The 25,771-nt window shown below is 29.4% G+C and overlaps 1 protein-coding gene across 1 annotated transcript; it reads right to left on the minus strand.

Annotated features, from left to right (window-relative positions):
* Positions 1 to 8,015: 8,015 nt before the first annotated feature.
* On the minus strand, positions 8,016 to 13,913 carry LOC112720366 (uncharacterized). Its single transcript, XM_025771283.3, has 4 exons — positions 13,093 to 13,913; positions 10,474 to 10,563; positions 10,327 to 10,394; positions 8,016 to 8,313 (listed from the first exon to the last, which is right to left on the minus strand). Exons 1-4 carry the CDS (start codon positions 13,744 to 13,746, stop codon positions 8,175 to 8,177), a joined length of 951 nt encoding a protein of 316 aa, XP_025627068.1. The 5' UTR covers positions 13,747 to 13,913; the 3' UTR covers positions 8,016 to 8,174.
* Positions 13,914 to 25,771: the final 11,858 nt, after the last annotated feature.

The raw sequence follows: 25,771 nt of genomic DNA on the forward strand, positions 1-25,771 counted from the left end.
AAAGGAAAATGCTACTTGTACTTGTTTGGTTAGTCTTTAATATTATTTAATTAATTTTTAATTAAAACATATTTCTATTTTTTAGATACACATTTATAATTAAGATTAATTTAAATTTTAAAAACTAAAATTTCTCTAACTTTTTACCCATTTCATAGTTAGTTATTCTTTTTTTTACGTTTATTTTCTCTCTGTAACACGATTTTCTTCTTTCTTCTATTTTTCTATTTTTTTTCCGCTTCTTTCTTATAGTGGCCGTAATTTTTTTTTCAATTGTAACACATAAAATTATTAACTTATACAGAAAATATTTTTGAAACATATCCAAAATCATAAATTTAAAATTTAAATTTAAACATTAAAAAATAATTGTAACACATCTAACATTAAAAAACAATTGTAATACATATAATCAATTAAAAATTATGAAGTGATACACAAAATATTTCTAAAACACATTCAAAATCAAAAATAAAAAATTTAAACTCTTGCAATGGTGTAGTTTGGAAAAGCATGGAACTGCCAACACAGGTACTGAAACCATTGCTTGTTTAAGCTGTTGAAATGCACCTTCCGCCTCATCAGTCAAGTGGAAACAATCTTTCTTTAGTAGCTGGGTCAGTGGCCACGCAATGCCACCATATCCTTTGACGAATCTTCAATAATATCCCGTCAGGCCAAGAAAACCACGTAAGCCTTTAAAGTCCTTAGGTCGCGGCCAATCTAACATAACCTGGAGTTTTTTGGGATCGGCTGCCACACCTTTTGATGATATGATGTGGCCCAAATATTCAATGCAAGATCTTTCAAAGCAACATTTCTTTTTGTTGACCAACAATTGATTTTGTCGTAACAGTTCCAACACTTGTAGCAGATGTCTGCGATGGCTGTCCACATCCTAGCTGTAAATTAGGATGTCATAAAAAAAAACCAATGTAAACTTGCGCAGAAAGGGTTTGAGGATATTGTTCATTAGCACCTGAAAAGTAGATGGTGCGTTGGAAAGCCCAAATGGCATTACTAGGAATTCGTAATGCCCCTCGTGCGTGCGGAAAGTGGTCTTGTGGATATCTTCCTCTTTCATTCGGATCTGATGGTATCCTGATTTCAAATCGAGTTTGGAGAAAACCGCAACCCCCTCCAATTCGTCCAACAACTCTTCGATTATAGGAATCGAAAATTTGTCCGAAACGATGATTTTATTGAGCGCCCGATAATCAACACAAAATCGCCATCCGCCATCCTTTTTCTTCACAAGAATTACTGGACTAGAGAATGGACTAGTACTAGGTCTGATAATTCCTATTTGAAGCATTTCCTCAATTATCTTCTCAATTTCCTCCTTCTGATAGTGAGGATACTGATAAGGGCGTATGTTGGGAATATCTGAATTCTCTTTTAATACTATGGCATGGTCATGTGATCTCTGAGGAGGAAGACCAGATGGGGACTGGAATAGATAATCGAATTGGCTCAAGAGTTTAGTGGTCTCGAAAGAGATGGTGACAGAATCTTCATCGGCATCAGGGCGAAATAACAAAGTAACCAAAAATCCCTCTTTAGCATTTCGCAGGGCTTGTAGAGTCACCTTACTACTGGCATGAGTCCTTTCCAAGATTGGATCACCCTGTAATGTAACCTTCGAACCATCTTGTACCCAGCTAAGCGATAAAGTGTTGTAGTCGCCTTCAAATTTTTCAAGACTGGCAACCCAATCAGCACCCAAAACTACTTCGGATCATCCTAAGTCCATAACCAAGAAGTTTGCAATGATGGAAATTCCTTGAACCAGAATTTTGACGTTCTCGCATCCACCTAACCCCTGCTCAATCGCGCCATTTCCCACCTCGATGTGGAACGGAGGTAGCCGTATCAGTGGTAAACCCAAAGTGGAGACTAGAGTAGAGGAAATGAAATTAGCCTCAGCACCTGGGTCGACCAAAATAACCACCTTTCTACCATTGATGACCCCACGAACTTTCAGAGTTTGATGGGATGTGAGACCCTAGTAGCTAAGGGACGAGAGGTGTAGAGACAGTGTGCGAAGAACTATATCAGGTTCTGCCATGGTAGGAGCTGCCTCAAGGTCTTGTGGTTCGTTGTCATCCTCACCCAAAAGGATCAGCTGTTGGTGGCGGAATTTGCATGTGTGACTAGGATTCCACTTGTCACCACATCGAAAACATAGTCCTCGCCGTTGTTGCTCACTCCATTCTTCATGAAAAATCCAACGGGAAGTAGGCTTGGATCCACTAGAATTTGAAGCAATAGAGGGGCCAGTGTCATTCTTTGAGTCTGATTTGGAAGTAGTAACAATGGTGGGTTTACTCTGGTCTACCGGAGGAGAGTGAGTATTAGGCCTGACCCAATTAGAGTGTTTAGAAACCCCCCACCCTGAACGTAATGTTGTATCTTGCTTTCTACCCCCTGGTTGCATTCCTTCTGCTTCCCATGCTAAATTCCTGGCTTCAATAACCATTGCTCGATCTATTAACTCCTGGAGGTTCTCAAAATCCTCCACTTTCAACTCCGATTTGATGGTCGATTTGAGACCTTCATGAAACATGCACAATAAGGTGTCACCTCCTACGGTGAGAGCGCGCCGCTAGTTCGAAATCGCGGCGGTATGCCATTGCTGAACCTGTTTGCTTCACCCGCAGTAATGGAGCGAGTGGGTTGGCCGCCGCGCCAGGTTCAAAGCGCTTAAGCAAGTCTTGTTTGAAGCGGATCCACGTGTGAAAAGTGGATTGAGATTCCCACCATTCGAACCACGTCAAAGTTTCTCCATGAAGTGCTAGCACCGCGTATTCAAGCTTGTCCCCCACCGGAATTTCCGAGATGCGAAAATAGCGATCCATTTGCACTAGCCATCCGCTCGGGTCCAACCCATCAAAGGAAGGGATGTCCACAGAGCAATTGCCGTCGCCCCTGTTCGGAATGGGATGTCGTCGACGTCTGCCTCCAGGATCGTCGTTGCGTGATTGTCCACCTTCGGCTTCGGGTGTTGGTTGCTGTGAACGTAGCACCAGTTCTTCCATTCGTTTTATCATTGTTTCCAATAATTGGGTTTGTTCAGCGACCTATTTTTCCAAACCATCCACGCATTCTTCCATGGCAGCGGTGGTGCGAGTAGAGACCATCTACGGGTACTAATCCCAGATTGGTGATTGACAATTTGAGGATTGTGATTCTTTAAGTTGTTCTTCTACTTAAACCATTCTCCAATGCAAATTAGGATGTTGTACATAGCATGCAAAATCAATGTGATTGAATAACTAAACAGATACATACGGTTAACTATGAATCACTTTCTCTTAAACACATCCAAAATACCTAAGGTCCATTTCCGACAAAGAAAGATTAGCGATGCTGATTAAGACTAACGCGACGAAGAGAAGGACGAAGTGAAGCTGCGAACTGAGCGGCGAGGAAGAAGGCGATGCCAAGGACGAGCATGGCGGACGACGGCGTTGCAGAGGAATGGCAAAGCGGAAGAACGGTGCTGGGGATGACGCGGCGGCACCGAAGAGGACGGCGGTGCGGACGAAAAATTACACGAACGAATTAAAATATTTAATTTTACTGAATTTATATTTTTGAAAGTATATTTAAATGATAATCTGTTAATAATTAAAAATAATAAAACTGGAACATACATTTTAAATTTCAAATTTTTTGAATTTTAAATTTTAGTTTTATTTAGTTTATATTTTAGATATGTATTCAATTTAAAAAAGACACTAAATTTATTTAAATGTGTTTGTTTACTTTTTTTTTGTTATTGTAATAAAAAGTTGAATAATATATAATTTTTAAAAGATACCTAATTAAATTGTAAGCAAAAATGATACACCCGTTATTAAATGTGTAATGTGAGGAGATTCCTACTATCTAATCATATGATTCATCAATCTTTTACTAGTATTCAAAAAAGGACTTCGTTAAAATTTATAAATTTTTAGCTTGATCAATTTTTATTTTTTGGTATACTTGAAAAAAATATAATAACATATTTTTCAATATGTTTTAGTAATTTATAATTTTTTAATCAAAAATTATTTTTTTATATTAATTTTGATGCAAAATATAATTTTAGTAGAGTGATTGTTATGTTTTAGAAATTTATAATTTTTTTTTAATAAAAAGAAATTATATTGATTTTGGTGCAAAATGTAATTTTAGTCTAGTAAAGGGCCGGCATTAGAATTTTTTTAGATTTTTGCTTTACTAAACAAATATTTTTATATGAATTTTTGTTGGAAAAATTAATTTCAAGAAAGTTATGGATATATTTTAAAAATTTATAATATTTTGTTTTTATCAAATGGTAGAGAGATTCGAACTTGTGATCTTTTAGGTGAGTATAGAGAGACTATGTCATTTGAGTTATAACTCATTAGGGATATTCTTTACAAATATTTAAATTTTTTTTTAATAAAAAATATTTTTTATATTAATTTTGTTGTAAAATATAATTTTTAGAAGAGTGATGGGTATACTTTATAAATTTTTACTTGACCAATTATTTTTTTATATATTTGTATCAAATTATAATTTTCATAGATTCATTGGTATGTTTTAGAAATTTTTAAATTTTTCTTAATAAAAACTTATTTTTATATTAATTTTGGAGCAAAATATAATTTCAGGAGTGTGACGTATATGTTTTAAAATTTTTTTAACTTTTTCATTTAATAAAAAATTATTTATTATATTGATTTTAAAACAAAATGAAATTTTAATTTAGTGAGAGGTGTGTATTAGAAATATTTAAATTTTTTTAATAAAAAATATTTTTAATAAAAAATATTTTTAATAAGAACTTTGGTGCAGAATATAATTTGAAGAGAGTGATCGGGTATATTTTATAAAACTTTAGCTTGATCAATTTTGTTTTGGATATATATATATTTGTAGTAAAATGTAATATCGATAGATTGAATTGATGGATATATTTTAGTAATTTAAAAAATTTTTCTTTCATAAAAAGCTCTTTTATATAAGGCGGCCACTCCCATACACACGACATAAACGTCTTTTTTTACGGACGATGAGGTGGATAGACTAGTTAATTGGCATGTGTCTATTGTTCATTAATTAATTAATACAGCAGCTAAGTTATTTTAGGAAAATCGGTTAATAAAAAATATACGGTTTTAAGTGAACCAAAGATTTTTTTTCTATTTAACCAAAAAATGAACCGCAATTTAATAAACCGGTTAATTTTTGTAGACTTCTTTATTTTTTTATTTACTTTTAAATTTTGGACTTTATAATATCCAAACAATAAATTTAAATTGAAAATGGACTGGACCAATACATTACACTCTTATAATTTGAGTTCTTATATGTTACTTTAGTATTTTTAATTTATTTTTAAATGTAATTAGAAGTTTTAAAATAGTAAATTAACTAATTAAATATCACAGATTAATAGATAAAATGAAAGTAACAAATAAATTAATTCAACCAAAAGAAAAAAATATGCTAAATTTATTATGTTCTAGTCTATTATCCATTCAACTTCTAATAAAATAAATAAATTTATTGTTATTTGGGGAAAAAAATTTAAAATACAATGTAATTTATTTAAAAAAATAGAAAGATAAAAATCTTAATCAAAATCAAGTCTAAATTTAAAATATATAATTGTGGACGAAGTTAGTTTGATAGTGTTTATATTTATAAAATATTGGACTGTTTTTGTAATTAATTATTGTTTTATATATATATATATATATGCATACCTTTATAATATTCTTTTTTTATAAAAACATGTAATTTTTTTTAATTTGGTATGCATGAGATGAGATGTAAATTTGGATGACCTTAAATAAGAAATAAAATAAGAATTAAGCTGAATTTTTAATCTTTAATATGTTAACAATATTTATGTTTTAGTCTATTCTATCTTATATTTAGATACAATTATATATTTATTTATTTTTTTAGGAAATAGTGGTGTAGGAGGTGGTGGTGGCGAGATCACAGTAATAATGGGTGAGAAGAAAGGGGATGAGAATGGGTTATTACAGTGAAAATTGGATGGCCTTGTATTTTTTATGGTGTTGATATTATTATATGAATTAAAAATTAGGGATAAATTTTTTATAAAGAATTATAATTTTTTACTATATGTTGACGGTCATGATATTAATTGTTGGGATAAAATTAAAATTATCTTAAATTTTAAGGATAAAATTAAATTAAATAAAATATTAAGAGTAATTTAAAAAAATTTTAAAAACGTTAAGAATAATAAATATATTTTATCTTAAATTATAACATTATTAAATTATAATATTTTAAATTTAAAAATTTAGAGGAGATATATTTTAGTTTAATAATTTAAAACAAACAAAAAAAATTGAACAAAAGAATTTATTCTTTTTTAATGTAGGAATAATTTTTTAAAGTAATATTCCTTGTCAAAGCATCAATCTTAAAACAGCAGTAGAAGAAAATACACATAATTAAAGCAATCAAGTAGAAGAAAAATTGAAACAGACACAAGTAAGAATAGGTCTGAGAAGAGGTGAACGACAACAGTAATGGTCATTGGGTAAGAAAAAGAGGAGAAGATTGCGTGTGGCGTAATCACGATAGACGCTCTCTCGTGCACCGTTAATCGTGGAGGATGCGTTACTTCTGCTGGCGGACGACTAGTGTGTCGTCGCTCTTATTTTGTATATAGGGGTGTGTTGTAGTGATTCCTCCCTAATCCGTCAATCATTGCTAATTGTTTTACACATGAAGGGAGCTTGCTTATTTTGGATTAGGAGTGTGGAATGAAGTCAATAACTTAAAAAAAATGGTTCTAGGCTGTCCATAAAGGTCTGGAAACTAATATTAGAGAAAAGACAAATTTGACTCTTAATTAAGTTCTATAAACTATTGTGCATAAATTAGATGTTCAATTCAATCTGATGCTTCAAAAAACTAATTCTATAATTGATTTGCTTAATAGTATTTGATTCTTAATATATTTTCTAGACAAAAAATACACTTGTGTGATTATCTTTTTAATCAACTAAAAAATTAAATAAATATATAATTGTATCTAAATATAAAATAAAATAGACTAAAACATAAATATTGTTAACATATTAAAGATTAAAAATTCAGCTTAATTCTTATTTCATTTCTTATTCAAGATCATCCAAATTTACATCTCATCATGCATACCAAATTAAAAAAAAAATATTTCTATAAAAAAAAGAATATTATAAAGGTATATATATATATATATATATATATATATATATATATATATAACAATAATTAATTACAAAAACAATCAAATATTTTATAAATATGAACACTATCGAACCTAACTTCGTCCACATTTATATGCTTTTAATTTAGACTTGGTTCTGATTAAGATTTTTATCTCTCTAATTTTTTTAAATAAATTGCATTATATTTAAAATTTTTTTCCCAAATAACAATAACCTTATTTATTTTATTAGAAGTTAAATGGATAATAGACTAGAACATAATAAATTTAGCATATTTTTTTTGTTGAATTAATTTATTTTTTACTTTCATTTTATCTATTAATCTATGATACTTAATTAGTTAATTTACTATTTTAAAACTTTTAATTACATTTAAAAATAAATTAAAAATACTAAAGCAATAGAAGAACTCAAATTATAAGAGTCTAACTCTAATATATTGGTCCAGTCCATTTTCAATTTAAATTTATTGTTTGGATATTATAAAGTCCAAAATTCAAAAGTAAATAAAAAAACAAAGAAGCCCACAAAAATTAACTGGTTTACTAAATTGCTGTTCATTTTTTGGTTAAACAGAAAAAAATATTTGGTTCATTTAAAATCGTATATTTTTTATTAACCGATTTTCCAAAAATAACTTAGCTGCTGTATTAATTAATTAATGAACAATGGACACATGTCGGTCAACTAGTTTATCCACCTCATCGTCCGTAAAAAAAGACGTTTATAGCGTAGGTATGTGAGTGGCCGCCTTTATATAAATTTTGGTGAAAAATATAATTTTAAGAGAATGATGAACATTAGAACATTTAGAGAATTATAATACAATAATTTAATATCAGTTACAAATTTCTTTATGTTATCATGCATCTCCTCAATCTTAGGCTAAATCAAACCAAGAATCTGAATTTAGAAGAGTAGACATAAGTGGAGTATTTAATTTCTGGGTTGACTTGGTGAAAAGATGGAATCAATGAACTTCTTGAGGCATCTATTGTAGACACATGGGCGCTCTAGATGAACTAAGTGACCAGCTTTCTTTATTCCTTCTAATGTGCTTCTCTCTCCCAATTGCCTGTATGTCATTAACAATTAATCTTTTTATATCATTCTGTACAAATTCAGTTGTAATCTTAGTAATTAATAAGGGATATACAAAAAAGTTATGTTAATGTATCACTCTTTAGTAAGTGCCAAAGTTTTATTGGGACAATGTGAGATCATGATCTCCTGAATATTTTATAAAAAAAATTATTACGACTTATAATATACGTATTAAAGAAGTTGAATTTGTGTTCATTTCTCTTGTAGATTTTTTACAATGCTATGATTTTTTATTCAAATCTTCTTGCAACCACATTTTTCTTTTGTTTTCCATTATATCTCTCTCTCTTTCTTTTTCTTTCAATATCAAATCTCTCCATTTTTTATTTTTATTTATATCTTAATTTCATAAATTATAATTATAAATAATATTTCTTAAGTTCATAATTAAAATAATAAAGTAATTATTTAAAATTATAATGATTTTATTAAATGAAATCCAACTATAAAATAATAAATTGTATAAACAAATAATTTCATCCTATTTTAGTAATTTTAATATTTTATGTATTTATTAACTAAATTATAAAATAGATAAAATAATTTCACATATTTATTAGGCCACATAGTATATTTAAGACAAATATAATCTGTTTTTAAAAATTGTATTTGCATAAATTTAAATTTTAAATAATTTCTTTATATAACTTATTCTATTTATTAGATAAGCAAAGTAATATTATATATATATATATATATATATATATATATATATATATATATATATATATATATATATATTAAAATGAGTAGTGGTTTATTAAAATAAGTCCAATCTTTTAACTTTTTATGTCATGTCAAAATGTATTATTGTACAATAGAATAAGTAGGATTATAAGATTATATAAAAAACTTTGTTAGATTTTAAGTTTATCATTTCATATTTTCCTTATTGATCTTCAATATTTTTTTTAAAAAAATAATTTCGACAAACAAAAATTATGTTTATTATAATTTCTTTATATTTTTCGGATTTATTATAACTCTATAATTATGAATTTATAATGATTGAAAAATGAAAAATTAATACATTTAATTCAAATATAAATATTTTAATATATAAGTTATATACTTAATTACATATTTAGCTCCCCTGAATTTTTTTTTTTTTAAATCTGCCGCTGTCTTATTAGTAGACTATTACATTAAGGCAACTACTCCTATGAAGATGCCAAAAACATCTTTTTATGATGATCTTTGTTTAAAAAGTGTAACTTATTTGTTTAGCAACACTTTAAATAAAGATAACACTTTTACTTTAAATAAAATCAAACCCTACAATCTATCATCTAATGGTCAAAATGAAATATCTTCATATGATGACAATCATAAAATCTTCATTGGAGTAGCCACCTTACATTAAACCTTTATTTATAACGAAAAACAAATTTTATATTATTTTTTATCCGTTACTTCTAATACTAAAAATAAAAAATATACATAGAAAATATTTAAAAAATAATGTATATAACCTCTCAGTAAATTAAAAATTATTTTATTATAAAATTTAATTTGTGCATTAATATAAAGAAGTTATGTATTAAATATTTAATTATGAATTAATTAACATATTATTAAATTAAAATGTTGATTTCATTACTAATGATATATATTTTTAAAGAGAAATACTAGGGGAATCAGAATTTATTATTTTTTGCCATCATTTAGTCATTAACTCAATTTTTTTAGTTTAGTTTTTATCCCATACTTTTAAATATTGATAGCTAACTGATTACCAAAGACAATAAAATCTAATAGCCTTCTAGCATTCTTCATTTTAAAATTTAGAAATCATAAATATTTAATCAAATGACACTACCTTCGTCTAATTATTGAAATACAATAACACATAGTAAAAATCTATGGTTTATGCAGTACTATTTAAAAAAAAAAAGAAAAAAAGAAATTGAGACATGAATAAATACATAATTGAGCATACAACTCTCATTTATGAATATTTGAACAAAGAGAGAAGTAGTCTTACTCTTTCATATTCTGCGCGAGTTCTAATTTGAAAATTTGATCATTTTCGCCCCATAGAAGATGTATTCTCTGAACAATTATTATTATAAGTTAGTAACAGGAATTGAATGATGAGTTGCAGTTATGAGGATGGTGAAAATTAAAGTACCTGTGGAAAGTTTGGGATGGTGATGTCTCTGTTGCTAATTACTAAGCCCTCTAGTAACTCACCTCGCTCCTTCCTATTCGAGAACATCACCTGTACTCATTCATTCATCAAACTCATCTTCACAAATTAAACACTTAAACTTACTCTACATCATATAATCACTCAAATTCATCTCCTCATATAGTCATATAACATTTCAATTCAATCAAATCAATTTATTAAATTAACTAATGTGCATTAGTATATATATTTTTTTTTTGTCTCTAACGTTTGTGTTTTTTTTTTTAAATATTTTTAACATTTAATTTCATTTAATTTTATTTCTAATGTGTTCAATTCATTTAATTTTATTCCTAACATTTTTAATTTATGTCAAAACTAACTCTAAAGTTTTCAATTTTGTCCTTCAAATTTTACATAAAATTAACATTTGGAGATAATTTTGACTTAAAGATAAAATTGAATGAAACTAAACTTGAAGATAGAAAATATACTTTACCCAATAATTTAAGAGACCAATTTAGCTCATGCATAAAATTTGATGGATTAAATTGAGCATTTGTATTAAAAGATAAAAAAAAAACAAAGAAAAGAGTATTTCGGTAAATGCTGATTCCGCATTTTAGATAAAATTTAAACGTTTTATATATGATGTGAGAGTCAAAATTCAATTAGGTTAACAAATTGTTGACTTTAACAAAAAAAAAAAAATCGTCTAGGGAACAAAATTTTGTTTTGAGGTTAGAAAAGAATAAGAACTCGTAATATATATATTAAAATAAAAAATATGTTTTAAAACTAAACTAAACAACATGTATAAATACATAAAAGCTTATTTTTAATTTGTTGTATAAATGTTGAATAGTATAATCTACGATAAATAATAAATTTTCTTCGGCTAGTATATATATATTATTTGAGAGTTGGAAATAAGGAATATTGCTATTTGGGGAACCAAATATGAAAATAGATTAGTTTATCAACCACCAAATTAAAATCCCTATATACATATACAACCACTTTCCTATGCTGTCAGGTAATGTTAGTTGAACTATAAGTAACACTCCTGCCATTTTTAATTTCTAGCCGGCATTATGGTCCACTAGCTAGTTGTAGCGTATTTTCTTAAAATATCATTTATTTACCTATATCTTATTCAATTCTTGTGTTGCACCTTTCAATAACATTAACTATATATATAAAATATATAGAATATTAAAAATATTATTGATATATTAAAATCAACTATTATATATTTATATATAAATATATATTATTTAATTTATTTTTAATATATATTTAAAATAGTTGATATATATAATATAAACAATTTGAGTTGCCGTGCTATTTAGGCACCGCTAAAAAGGCCAAAACTATGTAAATCTTAAATTTGTTACTATTAAATTAAATTGAGAACCCCACCTTTTTTTTTATGTATAAATTTTCTTTTACTCTTAAAATTTAAAATGCATGTGTCTAAAATGGGTACTAGTTTACGTCTGTTTCAACTTTGTTTTCATCATATTTTCCATATTCAATTCCTTCACACAATCATCTATTCATCTTTTACCAATCCCAGATGGAATTACATGATACTGCGCCAGGTGCAAGACCTACCTAATCGCTAATATCAATAAGCATGATATATATATATATATATATATATATATATATATATATTCAATGTTTCACTCATTTAAGTCGAAGACACGTACCCAGAAAATTAAAGATATATATTTATTAGAAGAACGTAGTAACAAGATTAGTAATTCTAAATATTTATTAATAAATTTTGAAACTGGATCAGAAACGATAATCATTCATCGTGTAAAGAAGCTAATAAGTTATTATAGGTCAGGCTTGAAAGTGCACTTTTAAAGTATTTTTGAAGGACAAAAAAAAATAAGAGTTGAACAATAATGAGTAACCAATATGCGCTCACATGATAAATGATCACAAACTGCAAATTAATTTTGTTTTCAGGAGTCTTATGATCTTTGAAACAATAAATTAAACAATGTCCGAATTCGCATTTACTCTTTTATTTTATGAACAATATATATGTTATTATTTTTTTAGTATTAGTTTTAATAATTCAACCAATTAAAAAATGAAAAATATTATACACTAATATTTTTATTAATATTGTTAATATTAATTCAACACTACATTTTTTATATTATTAGGATTTAGAATTTAATGTGTTAGTCAAATATTAATAAAAATAATAAATTTTATTGATTATGTAATGTTTTGTTTTTAAAAAATATTTAATTTATATAGGTATATTTTCAGTGTAAAAGACAATTAAATATATACTAAAGATAAAATCAAAAATTACCATCACATATTTAATGTCTTCAATTCAATTATATTATTCGTCATCAACTCCTAAGAGGATCTGATCATAAAAAACTAAATAAAGTCTATATTAACAAGAAGTTGTACATGTGTCAAACATATTATTCAAAAAATTATTCTAATTAAACGGTTTTGTTTACTTTTTAGCTGATTACGTTTTGGTTCCATATACTTTTCCTTTCAGAAATTGTGATCACCAAAAAAATATTTTATTAAAGAGAAAAAAAAATAAAAGCAAAGTTGCAAAGGCATACATACCTCAAGAAAATCTCTGTGCAAACGATCCGGGAACCACAGCTTCTTGTGGGCAGCAACAGAGAGAAGGGCCTTAAGGCCCTTCACAGATGTAGGCAGCAAGAGCTCGGACGACGAAGAAAATCCAAGCTCTTGCAGCGTGGTAACACTGATGGAATCCGTCATGGCCAAGATGGACCCTGAGATGATCAGTCCTTGGACCATCTCAGGATACATCTCGGCCATCTTAAAAGCCACCATTCCACCATAACTAAACCCAACCACAACACACTTCTCCACCCCAAGCTTCCTCAGCGCCGCCGCCAGACACTGCGCTTGGAACGTCGGTGACCTCTCCGTCTTGTTGGTTTTGGAGCCTCCGAAGAAAAGAAGGTCAGGAACGTAGACAGAGTATTTCTTTGTTAGAGCTCCAATCTGGAACTGCCACGTCACTATCCCTTCGGCGGCGAACCCGTGCACCAGCACCACAGTTGGCTTCTTGGGTTGGGATATGATTTGGGGTTTTTGGTCTTTTTTCTTTGGTTTCTTTACGGTCTCTGAAGGGACCCAGAAACTCATCACTGTCCCTGGCTCTATCTCAACTGTATAGGGAGTTATCCCTGCCATCTTCATTAGAGCATGCATTAAGGGCTTCTGTGCTGCCACAAGATTCACCATGATGATGATGGTGTTCTTCAACTTGTTTCACAATGATATATTTGAAGGGCGCGAATATAAAGAAAAGAGGGTAATCTTTGAAAAGTGGGGTTTGGTGGTGGGTTGTTATCGCTTGTCTTATACTGGAAACTAGAAAGCTATATTTATGTTTTAGAATTTGAAAGAGCATCTCGTGCTAATGGGTGTGTGGCAGCTCATAGTCGCTCACTCATTTTCCTATTTAATTTTTGTAATAAATTGAAGCGTCTTTTATTGTTTTACTAACTTGGGGTCAGGAGTTTGACTTAGTGGAATAAGTTATTTTTCCTTATACAAGTTATTGAATATTTAGATATCTTGGTCGACGTTGAATGTTTGATGACTATAATGATCATCATGGATTGACCATCAAATCAAAATTTGACAAGTGTCTTAATATTTGTTGTTAATTATAAGAATTTTTTTTTTTGTATTGAAAGAGGTTTACTTGTTTGCTTTTAATACTTTTCATTTTTTAGTTTGGTAATGTTTTGGAATTATTATATAAATTCTAATTTAAGTTTGTTTTAATAGGAAATTAGATAAAAATATATACCATAACTAAAATTTGGATGATTTGTAGTTATCCGATCCTGTACGAAGAAATTAAATAAGAAGAACAATTTTGATAGTAAAATGCTTCTTTTTTCTTAATTAATAAAGAATGTAGTCAATTTCAATCAACTCCTATTTAAACGGTATTTTAAGGTTAATGAAAAAAATATCCATAATATACTAAAAATATATCGAAAAAAATTTAAATTATATTAAATTTATTCTCAAATACTTGTGGATATATTTTTTTTATAATAATTAAATTTTTTTTTGTAAAAAAAACCATTTGCATCCTAAACTCTAAATCTAATATATTTTGTATTAAGAAATGAAAAAACATCCACAGTATATCAAAATAACATTCATTTATATTGAAAAAAACATCCAAATTACATCGAAAAAATCTAAATCACATTGAAAGGAGAATAAGAAGAAAAGAAGAAGACCAAGTCGGTGGCAAAGGGCGGGCCGCGATGGAGACTACGACGACGCGAGGTAGGATGCGCCACTATAGTGCGATGGAGGAGTGCGACGTGAGGGGACGAGATCGCGTCACTCACGCAAAACTCCATGCAAAGACGACGTAAAGGAACGCAGGCGCAACTCATGCGAGAACTCTCTCCAGCAACGATGGGCATGACGCACTGCAAAGACGGAGATGCGGCAACGACAAAGGATCTACGCGATGGGAGGTTGACGCAATGAGAAAGAAGATTCACACGATGAGAGAAATCCTATATTTAAAGGATGTTATAGTATCTAATCTTAATGATTTAAAATCTGATTTTTAAGATATTTTAAAATTAATTTTTAAAAAAATTATTTAAATTAATTGATAGGTGTGTTGACCCCTATAATTTTTCTTATTTTTATTTCTATTCTGTTCTTAATTTATTCTTTTTTTATTTTTTAATTTTAGAAGAACTTTCTATTCTTTAATTTATAACCTATTTTTGTTCACTCATTTTATTAATGAAACTCTTTAGTTACACTTAATAACCGAATATAAGTATTTTAAGTCGATTTTAATATATATTGCATGTACACTTTTCCTTTGACTTTTCACCTCCTTTATTCTCTACTCATTTACTATTCATTTATTTGTCTTGAGTTCAGTAACAAAAATTTATTTTAACAAATTTAAATATATTAATTAAAAATAATTTTAAAATAAATTTATTTATCTTGTCTTCTAAAGACTCATATTAAATTTACAAACTAAAAAAAATTTATTAAAAATATAAAAAATTTAAATTTTTAATGTATTTATTTTATATTTATTAAATAAAAATATTTAAAATTTTTTATCATTAATAAATTTATTATATACTCTTAAGACACATGTTAATTAGCTAAACTCTTTTAAAATTTATCCGAAGTCTACTAAAAATTCAAAAGACATCTTCATACTTTCTATCTTAAAATAGGCTTTAAAGAACTTAAAACTAGCTTGTTGTCTAAACACACTAACTATTATTTCTGCTGCGCATAGGTCAACGAGTTGATAAGCATTCTAATTTACTTTCAATTTAAAAGAAATCAAGCACGATTCAATTCTTTTCTCATGCAATAATCTTTACAACTTCAGGTTCTAAACTTCTAATGCTAGTTCAGGGATATATTATGTAAGAAATTCAGCTTAGCATTCACTCGTTGTCTTTGGTGTTTAGTTGGAATTGGAGTTGAACTAGGTATTACAAAGTCCTCAGTATTCATCATTAGCAGATTGCGAAACTTGGTGATGGGTTGTTATCTCTTGTCTTAGATTGGAAAGCTATATTTATGTTTTAGAATTTCAAAGAGCATTGGTGTTGCGTGCTAATGGGTCTGTGGCAGCTCATATACAGTCGCTCACTCATTTTCCTATTTAATTTTTGTAGTAAAGAGTATCAACACTATCAAGTATTCAAGCGTGTTTTATTTTTTACCAACTTTGGCGATTAAGTGGAATAGGTTATTTTTTCTTTTACACACTCCTCTTTTTACTTACCACTCTTTATATATCGCTTTTCTCTCTCCTTAATTGATGGATTTTTTTTTCCCAAAAGAATCTGAATGCTTTCTTATTGTTGTTGTAGTTGAAATTGGAAGAATTTGATGTCGTCTAATTTAAAAAAAAAAGAAAAGAAAATTATTTATGAGGTGGTGGTCCAAACTAATTATAGAGAGCAAAACAGTATACTAGTTAATAGGTGTATTTTTATAATTTAAAAAATTAACTTATTTAAAAAAATAATTTTAATATTAAATTGAACGGTGGAGATTATTCCAAACAAAAAAAATGTTAAAAATTATTTTAATTTTCAGATTAAATCATAAAGATCAAAATCGTACTTAATTCAAAAAATAATGAAGAAGTAAAATAATCTCTAACAACTACATTGCACTGGACATAAATAAACCTCTGTCTCAAGAAGAAATGATATTTTTATGAGATTATTTGTTCTAATTGAAAATTCTGTTGACGGAGTTATATATTTTTCCCAATCTAATGATTTAAACAACACATCAACATCTAACATATCACATAAATTTTGCTATTAAGAGATAATGATAAATTTAACAGAAAAACATAATTGCCTAACAGAAATAATAGTTAAACGTCAAATTATTGTTTTCTAGTCATAAAAAAACAGGTCGTCTTTTTGTAAAATTAACAGAATCTTGAATAAGATTTTAGTTTTTTTTATTCTACTAAAAGAATATAATAAAAACTCATACTTTACAATATCAATTAAAAAAATTTGCAAAAATCAGTTCTCGTTACTATTTATTAGCTATAAGTTGACAATTATATACATATAGTATAATATAACACTAACAAAAAACAACATGATAATGTAAGATTAAGAACATAACCCTATAATTGTCTAAGTAAATAAAATCTAACAAAAAGATCTCTCAGTTTTCTTCCACGCAATCTTGATTGAATATATTATAATAACAGGTCTCTCAAATAAGAGTGGTTGCGTTTTCGGTTATAATTGTAAGCACATGTTAGCTCAAATAGCCATCGCTCAAATTAAAAATGACATATAAATATAATAGCAGTAATAAATATTGTCTTGTTGTTGAGTTTTGATCAACCACATCATCTAATATCCTTCTGTTTCTTCATGCAGTGGACCCGTTGTCCATTTAGAGAGAAAATTTAAATAATTAAAATGGTGTTCTATTTCAAATTGACGTTGACACTTTGGCCGTATTTGTTTTTGAAAATAGGATAGGATATGATACTAAGATAGAAATAATAAAATAGAATAGAGACATTAAAAATTATTTTTTGTGTATTGTGTTTGAATAAGATACTAATATAATGTCCTGTATTATATTTGGATAGATATAGATAAAATTAAGATATTATGCGAAATGACTAAAATAGTTGTTTAATTCTAAATTTTTTATATCATGTACAAATTAATTTAATAAAAAATAAGAGTATGTAGGAGTACAGAAAATTACAAGAAAAATTGGTCTATGAACCAATAAGATAAAAATAGTATTAAAATAACAAAATTAAAAATAAATAAAGTAACATAAAGTAAAAAAGTGAATTAAGTCTCCATTAATACAGTATGCCATAGAGAAGAGAACGAACGATAAAAAAAAATTAATTATCAGTCAAGTAAAAAATTCTACAAAAAAAAAAAGAAAATATCTGAAAAAAGAACGCAGAGAAAGAAGAACTACAATGTAAAAAAGAAGCTAAAATTAGAGAAAATAAAAAAAATAATAGTAGAATAATAAAAAACATCTATAGATAGAAAAGAAAAAAATTTTGATAAAAAAATCTGTGTCCACCTTTTTTAATTTTGTGTTCATTATTATCCTTCGTAAGAGAATAAACACAAAAATATAAAATAGTGTTTTAGAGACAATGTATTTCGTTATTCATATTTCTATGTTCTTTCTTCGAAAACAAACCTACTTTGGTTATTGGAATACAATAATATACAGTTGGGAGTAAGCATGCTTACAAGCGTGTCTTATAAATGCACATGGGCATGATAGTTCCTTAATTATTATTTTTATTTCCTTTTCATAATTGAAACAAATGGTTAAGAAACTCTTTCCTTTGCCCTATGGAGAAGAAATGTAAACCTCAATACAATTTATTAAACTAGTGAATGACCTGCGCTATGGATGGGTGAGTCAAATTGATGCGTTCCTAGATCGAGCAATTCACAGAATATATGTTTGAATGGAATTTTTCCCTTTTTCATCATAATTTACTATGGATCTATTAATATGTATGTACATCACATGTAAATCATGAATACTGTAACATAATATTTCAAGAACTTTTGGTTAGACATTTTATTGCCGTGAATATTTTAGTTACTATATTATTCAATTTTGTTAAAATTTTGTAAAATTTCATGTCTTTTAACAAATAAGAATGCGGATGAATTTGTCTAAAGTAATAGATACATTATTGTAGTAAAATGCTACTAATTTAGAAAATGATTGAAGGTTTTCAAATGATATGAGAAGAGAAGGTGAATCAAATAATCACTTTTTTGATAGTTTATAAAACTGATGGTGCAGACCTTGCAAAGGAAAATATTGTTTTGATTTTTGTCTCATTTCGATAGGGCAGACAAAGAAAAGGAAAAAAAAAAAAAAAAAGTGACACAGCAATATATTTTAGTTCTATTTCTATTACTAAAGTCTAAAAGTATGAGACCTACGTCCAATTTTTACTATAAACTATAGCATAATTTTTATTATAATCAAAGTTTGATTACAAAAACAAATTCAAAGAATTTTACCACTCTTTTACTTATCTAAATTATAGTAAAAAAAGACGGTCGTCACACTTTTTTCTTACTATGCATGCAACGGCCGGATGGCAATTGATTAATAATTTGCCTATACTTTTTCTTACTACGCTTCAAAAGTATAACTATATTAAACAACAGGCACGCTTTTAAAATATGACAAAATATTTTTATTATCGTCACGTTTTTGAAATGTGTCCGTTTCTCCTAACTTTTTTGGCACCTCAAAAAAACATGGCCAAAAGATTCCGAAAAAAAAAAAAGGCTTCCCACCTCCTCTTTCTTCAAAATATTACTGAGAGATCGCACAACAATACCTAACATGTTAAGATAAGCATGATGATGTGGATGCCCATTTAATGGACGGTTCACTCTTTCCACATATGAGAATTCACTTTCTCAATATTGAATGAAATTAATTGACATTACTCTTGTACGTCTATAAATAGGCATGAACTGATGCAAATATATACATAGCAATAACAATAATTACTCTCTCTCATATACTGTTCTCTTCTTTCTCTCTTACAATAAGTTGCTATATATATATATATTAGTAGATATATATAAATTAGTTTTATTGAATTAATTATATTGGCTAATATTAATATTAGAGTCTTCTATTTACACATCTTTATTTTATATTTAGTACACCTTTTATTTGTTTTACAACACGTTATCAGCACGAGACTCTGATCAAATTTTTAGGAAGACTTAGGTAACAAATTTTATTATGTCGAAGCTCTCTCATCTTGAATTCAATGCTTTTGATATATCTGGAAATAATTATTTATTATGGATATTAGATGTTGAAATCCATCTTGATTCAATGGATCTTGGAGATACCATTAAGGCTGAAAATAATGCATCTCAAAAGGATAAAGCCAAAGCCATGATTTTTCTTCGTCGTCATCTTGACAAAGGATTGAAAAATGAATATCTCACATTAAAAGATCCTACAGATCTTTGAAAAGACCTTGAAGAAAGGTACAATCATAAAAAAACGGTGATACTTCCTCAAGCACGATATGAATGGACGCACTTGCGTTTAATGGATTTTAAATCCATAAATGAATATAATTCGGCAATGTTTTGAATCACCTCACGAATAAAATTATGTGGGGAAAAGATATCTGATAATGATATGTTAGAGAAAACTTTCTCGACCTTCCATGCCTCAAATGTGTTCCTACAGCAGCAGTATCGAGAAAAAGGGTTTAAAAAATATTTTGAGTTAATTTCTTGCCTTCTTGTTGCTGAACGCAATAATGAGTTACTTTTAAAGAATCATGAAGTGCGCCCAGCTGGCGCCGCCCCATTTCCTGAAGTAAATGCGGCAAATTACCCCAGAAGAGGTAAATGGCAAGCTTTTAATAACAAGAAAAATTATGGAAGGAAAATGAATTATGTTCAAAAGAGAGGATCTCACCAGAAGTGGGATAAAGAAAGAAATATTGGGCAAAATAAATCAACAGAGGATAAGTGTTTTCGTTGTGGTGGAAAGGGCCATTGGTCGCGTACCTGTCGTACCCCAAGGCACCTAGTCGATCTTTATCATGCATCTTTGAAAAAGGACGACAAGAGAAAAGAGTCGAATTTTGTTTCAAATGATGTTGAAAATTCCACCACTCATTATGATGTATCTGATTTCTTTGAAGATCCTAAAGGAAATATTGGTCATTTGATCAATGATGGAATAGTTTAATATGTGAGATTGTTAAGTATTCATGTAAATAAATAATGTAAAGAACTTATTGTTAAGTTTTATTTTCTATGTATTTAAGTTTCAAATATGATGGATATAAATAATGAAATATTAATGTTTATGAATTTTGAAATCATTAAATGTGTCAAGTTTTAAAATAAAATTTTAGTATATGATATTATTTTTATGTACAGTATTTCTTAGAAAAATAATTTTGATCAAGTATTCAATTTAACTGTGCATAATACTCATTTTATTATTATTTGTCTTTGAAGAAAATGGCAAGGATATATAATGAAGAAGATGTATGCCTTGCGGATAGTGCAAGTTCGCACACCATTCTCAAAAGTGATATATATTTTACCCATCTTGTGCCAAAAGAAGAATATGTTAATACTATTATTGGCTCAGGTAATATGATTGAAGACTTCGGAAGAGCTATAATTTTGTTTACCGGAGGAACAAAATTCATAATAAATAATGCACTATTGTCTACTAAGTCTCTGAGGAACTTATTGAGTTTCAAAGAGATTCACCTAAATGGATATCATGTTGAGACAATGAATGAGGAAAATCATGAGTATTTATGTATCACAACTCATGATCCAAATAAGAAAGTTATATTAAAAATTGCCCTCATTTTCATCTGGGTTATATTATACGAAGATTAGCGCAATTGAATCACATGCCATTGTAAACCAGAAGTTTACTAGCCCAAATGAATTCATAACTTGGCACAACCGATTGGGTCATCCGTGAACAACCATGATGCGAAGAATTATTGAAAACTCCCATGGACATTCACTAAAGAACCAGAAGATTCTTAAATCTAGTGAATTTTGTTGTGCTGCATGTTCTTAAGGGAAGTTAATTTTAAAGTCATCACCAGTAAAGACTGGATTTGAGTCCCCTGAATTCCTATAAAGGATTCAAGGTGATATATGTGGACCTATTCATCTACCATGTGGATCTTTTAGATATTTTATGGTCCTAATAGACGCATCTTCGAGATGGCCACATGTGTGCTTATTGTCTTCTCGCAACCTAGCGTTTGCGAGATTACTAAGTCAAATTATTCGATTAAAAGCACAATTTCCAGAAAATCCAATCAAAGCAATTCGTCTTGATAATGCTGGTGAATTTACTTCCCATGCCTTTGATGCTTATTGTATGGCTAATGGAATAAGTGTTGAACATCCAGTAGCTCATGTTCACACACAAAATGGGTTAGCAGAATCACTTATTAAGCGCCTCTAATTAATTGCTAGACCCTTACTTATGAGAACTAATCTCCCAACTTCGGTTTGGGGGCATGCTATTTTACATGCCGCAACACTTATTCATTTGAGGCCAACGAATTACCATCAGTTCTCTCCTATGCAATTAGCTTTTGGCCAGCAGCCAAATATTTCCCATTTAAGAATATTCGGATGTGCGATATATGTTCCCATTGCACCACCTAATTGCACCAAAATGGGACTCCAAAGAAAATTAGGGATATATGTTGGATATGATTCTCCCTCTATAGTGAAGTATCTTGAGATACAAACTGGAGATGTATTTAAAGCCCGGTTTGCGGATTGTCATTTTGATGAATCAAAATTTCCAACATTAGGGGAGAGAATAAGCTTCCTAAAAAAGAACTTAATTGGAATGCATTATCGTTGATGCATTTAGATCCTCGATCAGGGCAATGTGAACTAGAAGTTCAAAAGATTATACATTTGCAAAGAATAGCAAATGAATTGCCTGATGCATTTTTCGATACAAAGAGGATAACTAAGTCTTATATACCAGCGGAAAATGCCCCACTTCGAATTGATGTCCCAGTTGGACAAATTGCCACCGAAGCAAATACACGCCAGAAGCGTGGCAGGCCTGTCGGTTCCAAAGACAAAAATTTTCGGAAAAGAAAAGAGGTAAATACTATTCTTGTTGAAAAAGACATAGTGAAGACACTTGCAGTTGTCCAAAATTCTGATATAGTTTTAACGCCAGAAGACGTTCAGGTACCTGAAAATTGTGAAAATGACAAGATATCGATAAATTATGTCTTTACAGAAGAGAAATGGGACCAAAATAAGACAATTGTCAATGAAATATTTGCATATAATGTGGCATTAAATATCATGCATGAAAGTAAGGATCTTGAGCCAAGATTAGTCGAAGAATATCGACAGAGGAATGATTGGCCAAAATGGGAAGAAGCCATGAAGGCTGAATTAGAATCACTAAATTTTATCTCGGCCTGCAGATCGAGCATACAAAAAATGGGATCTTTATTCATCAAACGACATACACAGAAAAGATCTTGAAGAGATTTTATATGGATAAGTCACACCCATTGAGTACCCCAATGATCGTAAGGTCTTTGGATGTGGAGAAAGATCAATTCCGTCCTAAAGAAGAAAATGAAGATATCCTTGGTCTTGAAGTACCATATCTTAATGCCATTGGAGCATTAATGTATCTTGCTAATAATACACGACCTGATATATCATTTGCTGTGAATTTACTAGCAAGATATAGTTCCTCTCCAACCAAAAGACATTGGAGTGGAATCAAACAAATCTTTCGATATCTTCATGGAACAGTTGATATGGGATTGTTTTATCCATATGGATCCAAGTCACAATTAGTTGGCTATGCAGATGCTGGATACTTGTCTGATCCACACAAAGGGAGATCTCAAACAGGATACCTGTTCACATATGGTGGTACAGCTATATCATGGAGGTCCATGAAACAGACGATAGCAGCAACATCCTCTAATCATGCTGAAATACTAGCGATACATGAAGCAAGTCGCGAGTGTTTTTGGTTCAGGAGTTTGATCCAATATATTCTGTCATCATGTGGACTGATTGATCATAAGATAGCTCCAACTATCCTGTTTGAAGATAATACAGCATGCATTGCTCAACTTAAAGGCGGATACATCAAAGGTGATAGAACAAAGCATATTTCTCCCAAATTCTTCTTCACTCATGATCTTCAAAATCAAGGGACAATTGATATCCAACAGATCCGCTCAAGTGACAATATGACAGATTTATTCACAAAGTCACTCCCAAAATTCTCCTTTGAAAAATTGGTACATCAGATTGGGATGCGTCGATTTTGAGATATTAAATGATGTCGACAAGAGGAGGAGACTGTACTCTTTTTTCCTTGGTCAGGTTTTTTTCTGTTGGATTTTTCTTGACAAGGTTTTTAATGAGGCAGTCCCCATCACAAAGGATATTGTACTCTTTTTCCTTCACTAAAGTTTTTCCCATTGAGTTTTCTTTAGTAAGATTTTAATGAGGTATATTCCTAAATGGTCATTCAAGGGGAAGTGTTAAGATAAGCATGATGATGTGGATGCCTATTTAATGGGCGGTTCACTCTTTCCACAGATGAGAATCACTTTCTCAATACTGAATGAAATTAATTGACATTACTCTTGTACGCCTATAAATAGGCATAAACTAATGCAAATATATACATAACAATAACAATAATTACTCTCTCTCTCATATATTGTTCTCTTCTTTCTCTCTTACAATAAGTTGCTATATATATTAGTAGATATATATAAATTAGCTTTATTGAATTAATTATATCGGCTAATATTAATATTAGAGTCTTCTATTTACATATCTTTATTTTATATTTAGTACACCTTTTATTTATTTTACAACATAATACTCTTTCTTTTCTTCGAAACACACCGAATCGAAAATCTATGAAGAACACAGAGCTCATCGTCGGCGCTCGCACTCTCTCCTTCTTCTAGCGCTCCCACCGTCGCTGCTCCTTCCGTCTCTCCTTTACGCTGTAAACCCCTAACCCTCCTTCGGCATTGACTCTCTCTAGCAAGGCCTCCCTCGGCGTTCACTGTCTCTCACAAACCCTCCGTCGACGCTCGCTCCGCCGGTGCTCCCTCTATCTATGCTCGAACGCTATAAACCCTAACTCTCCTTTGGCGGTGATTTTCTCTAGCAATGTCTCCCTCCTCATCACTCACTTGCAAACCTCCCCTGTAGCTCACTCTCTTGTCAAATATTGAGAACTACTACCCTGTGGAGCAGTTTCGCAATGCATTGGAAAAGGTTTGTTGTTCTAGTTATTTTTTTGTTATTTTTTGAGTTGTCGCAAAATTAAATAATTTTTTATTGATTGGTGTTGTAATTTAAAGTACTAGTTTGGAAATTTGTCACTCTGTGATATTTGTAGCTTCTATTCTTACTGAGATATCAAAATGGAGGAAAATAGGTATTGGTGAGTTGAGCACATTATATAGAAATTTGAGCACATTATACTTTAGCTTTTTTTTTTTTGGCCATGTTACATGAGATGAGTTATTTAAATAATTCGTTATTGATTGTTATAATTCAAAATACTGTTCTATTGGTTTATTTCCATTTACTTGTGGATATATAAGGCTTGTTATATATGTAGTATATATGGTCTGGTCTTACAATATGCATTTTTAATAATCTTTTGTTCTGGTCTAGTCTAGGAGTATGCAATATGCATAATGTTGTAAACGGCTCTGTTGGTCTAGTCTTGTATTTAACAATTAGAAATTTGTTTGAACTCTGCTGTTATGCTCTATTTGTTTTTTAATAAAGTTACTTACTATTTATTAGTATTTACTTTAAGTCTAAGTTTATTTTATTTCAGATTTCGGTAATTCTCTATTCATTGTCGCTGCCACCTTTCTTATTCTGCAGCTCCTATGATATCGCTTTGCTACTTTGTTACTGCTATGGTACTAATTATCTACTAGCGCTACTACCTCTATTATTATTCTGCTTCTGTTTTGCTGTTGTGTAGTACTTAATTAATCTGCTGCTGGATTGTTAAATCAAATAATATGAGAGTTTTGTAAGGATATGTTATGTGTTCAATTAAAATGTTTGAAATAAAAATTAAAGTAGAGGCTAAACATAGATATATAATTTTTCATAAGTGTTTGACT

The sequence above is a fragment of the Arachis hypogaea genome, chromosome 11 (genome assembly GCF_003086295.3).
Source record: "Arachis hypogaea cultivar Tifrunner chromosome 11, arahy.Tifrunner.gnm2.J5K5, whole genome shotgun sequence".
Classification (NCBI taxonomy): Eukaryota; Viridiplantae; Streptophyta; class Magnoliopsida; order Fabales; family Fabaceae; genus Arachis; species Arachis hypogaea.

Bases quoted from the DNA above. Each gene is read 5' to 3' on its own strand.
- LOC112720366 (XM_025771283.3), bottom strand. From the start codon at position 13,746: ATGGTGAATCTTGTGGCAGCACAGAAGCCCTTAATGCATGCTCTAATG. The intron at 10,564-13,092 runs GTATGTATGCCT...GAATGAGTACAG, and splicing joins TGCACAGAGATTTTCTTGAG to GTGATGTTCTCGAATAGGAA. The intron at 8,314-10,326 runs GTAAGACTACTT...AATGACATACAG, and splicing joins CTCGCGCAGAATATGAAAGA to GCAATTGGGAGAGAGAAGCA.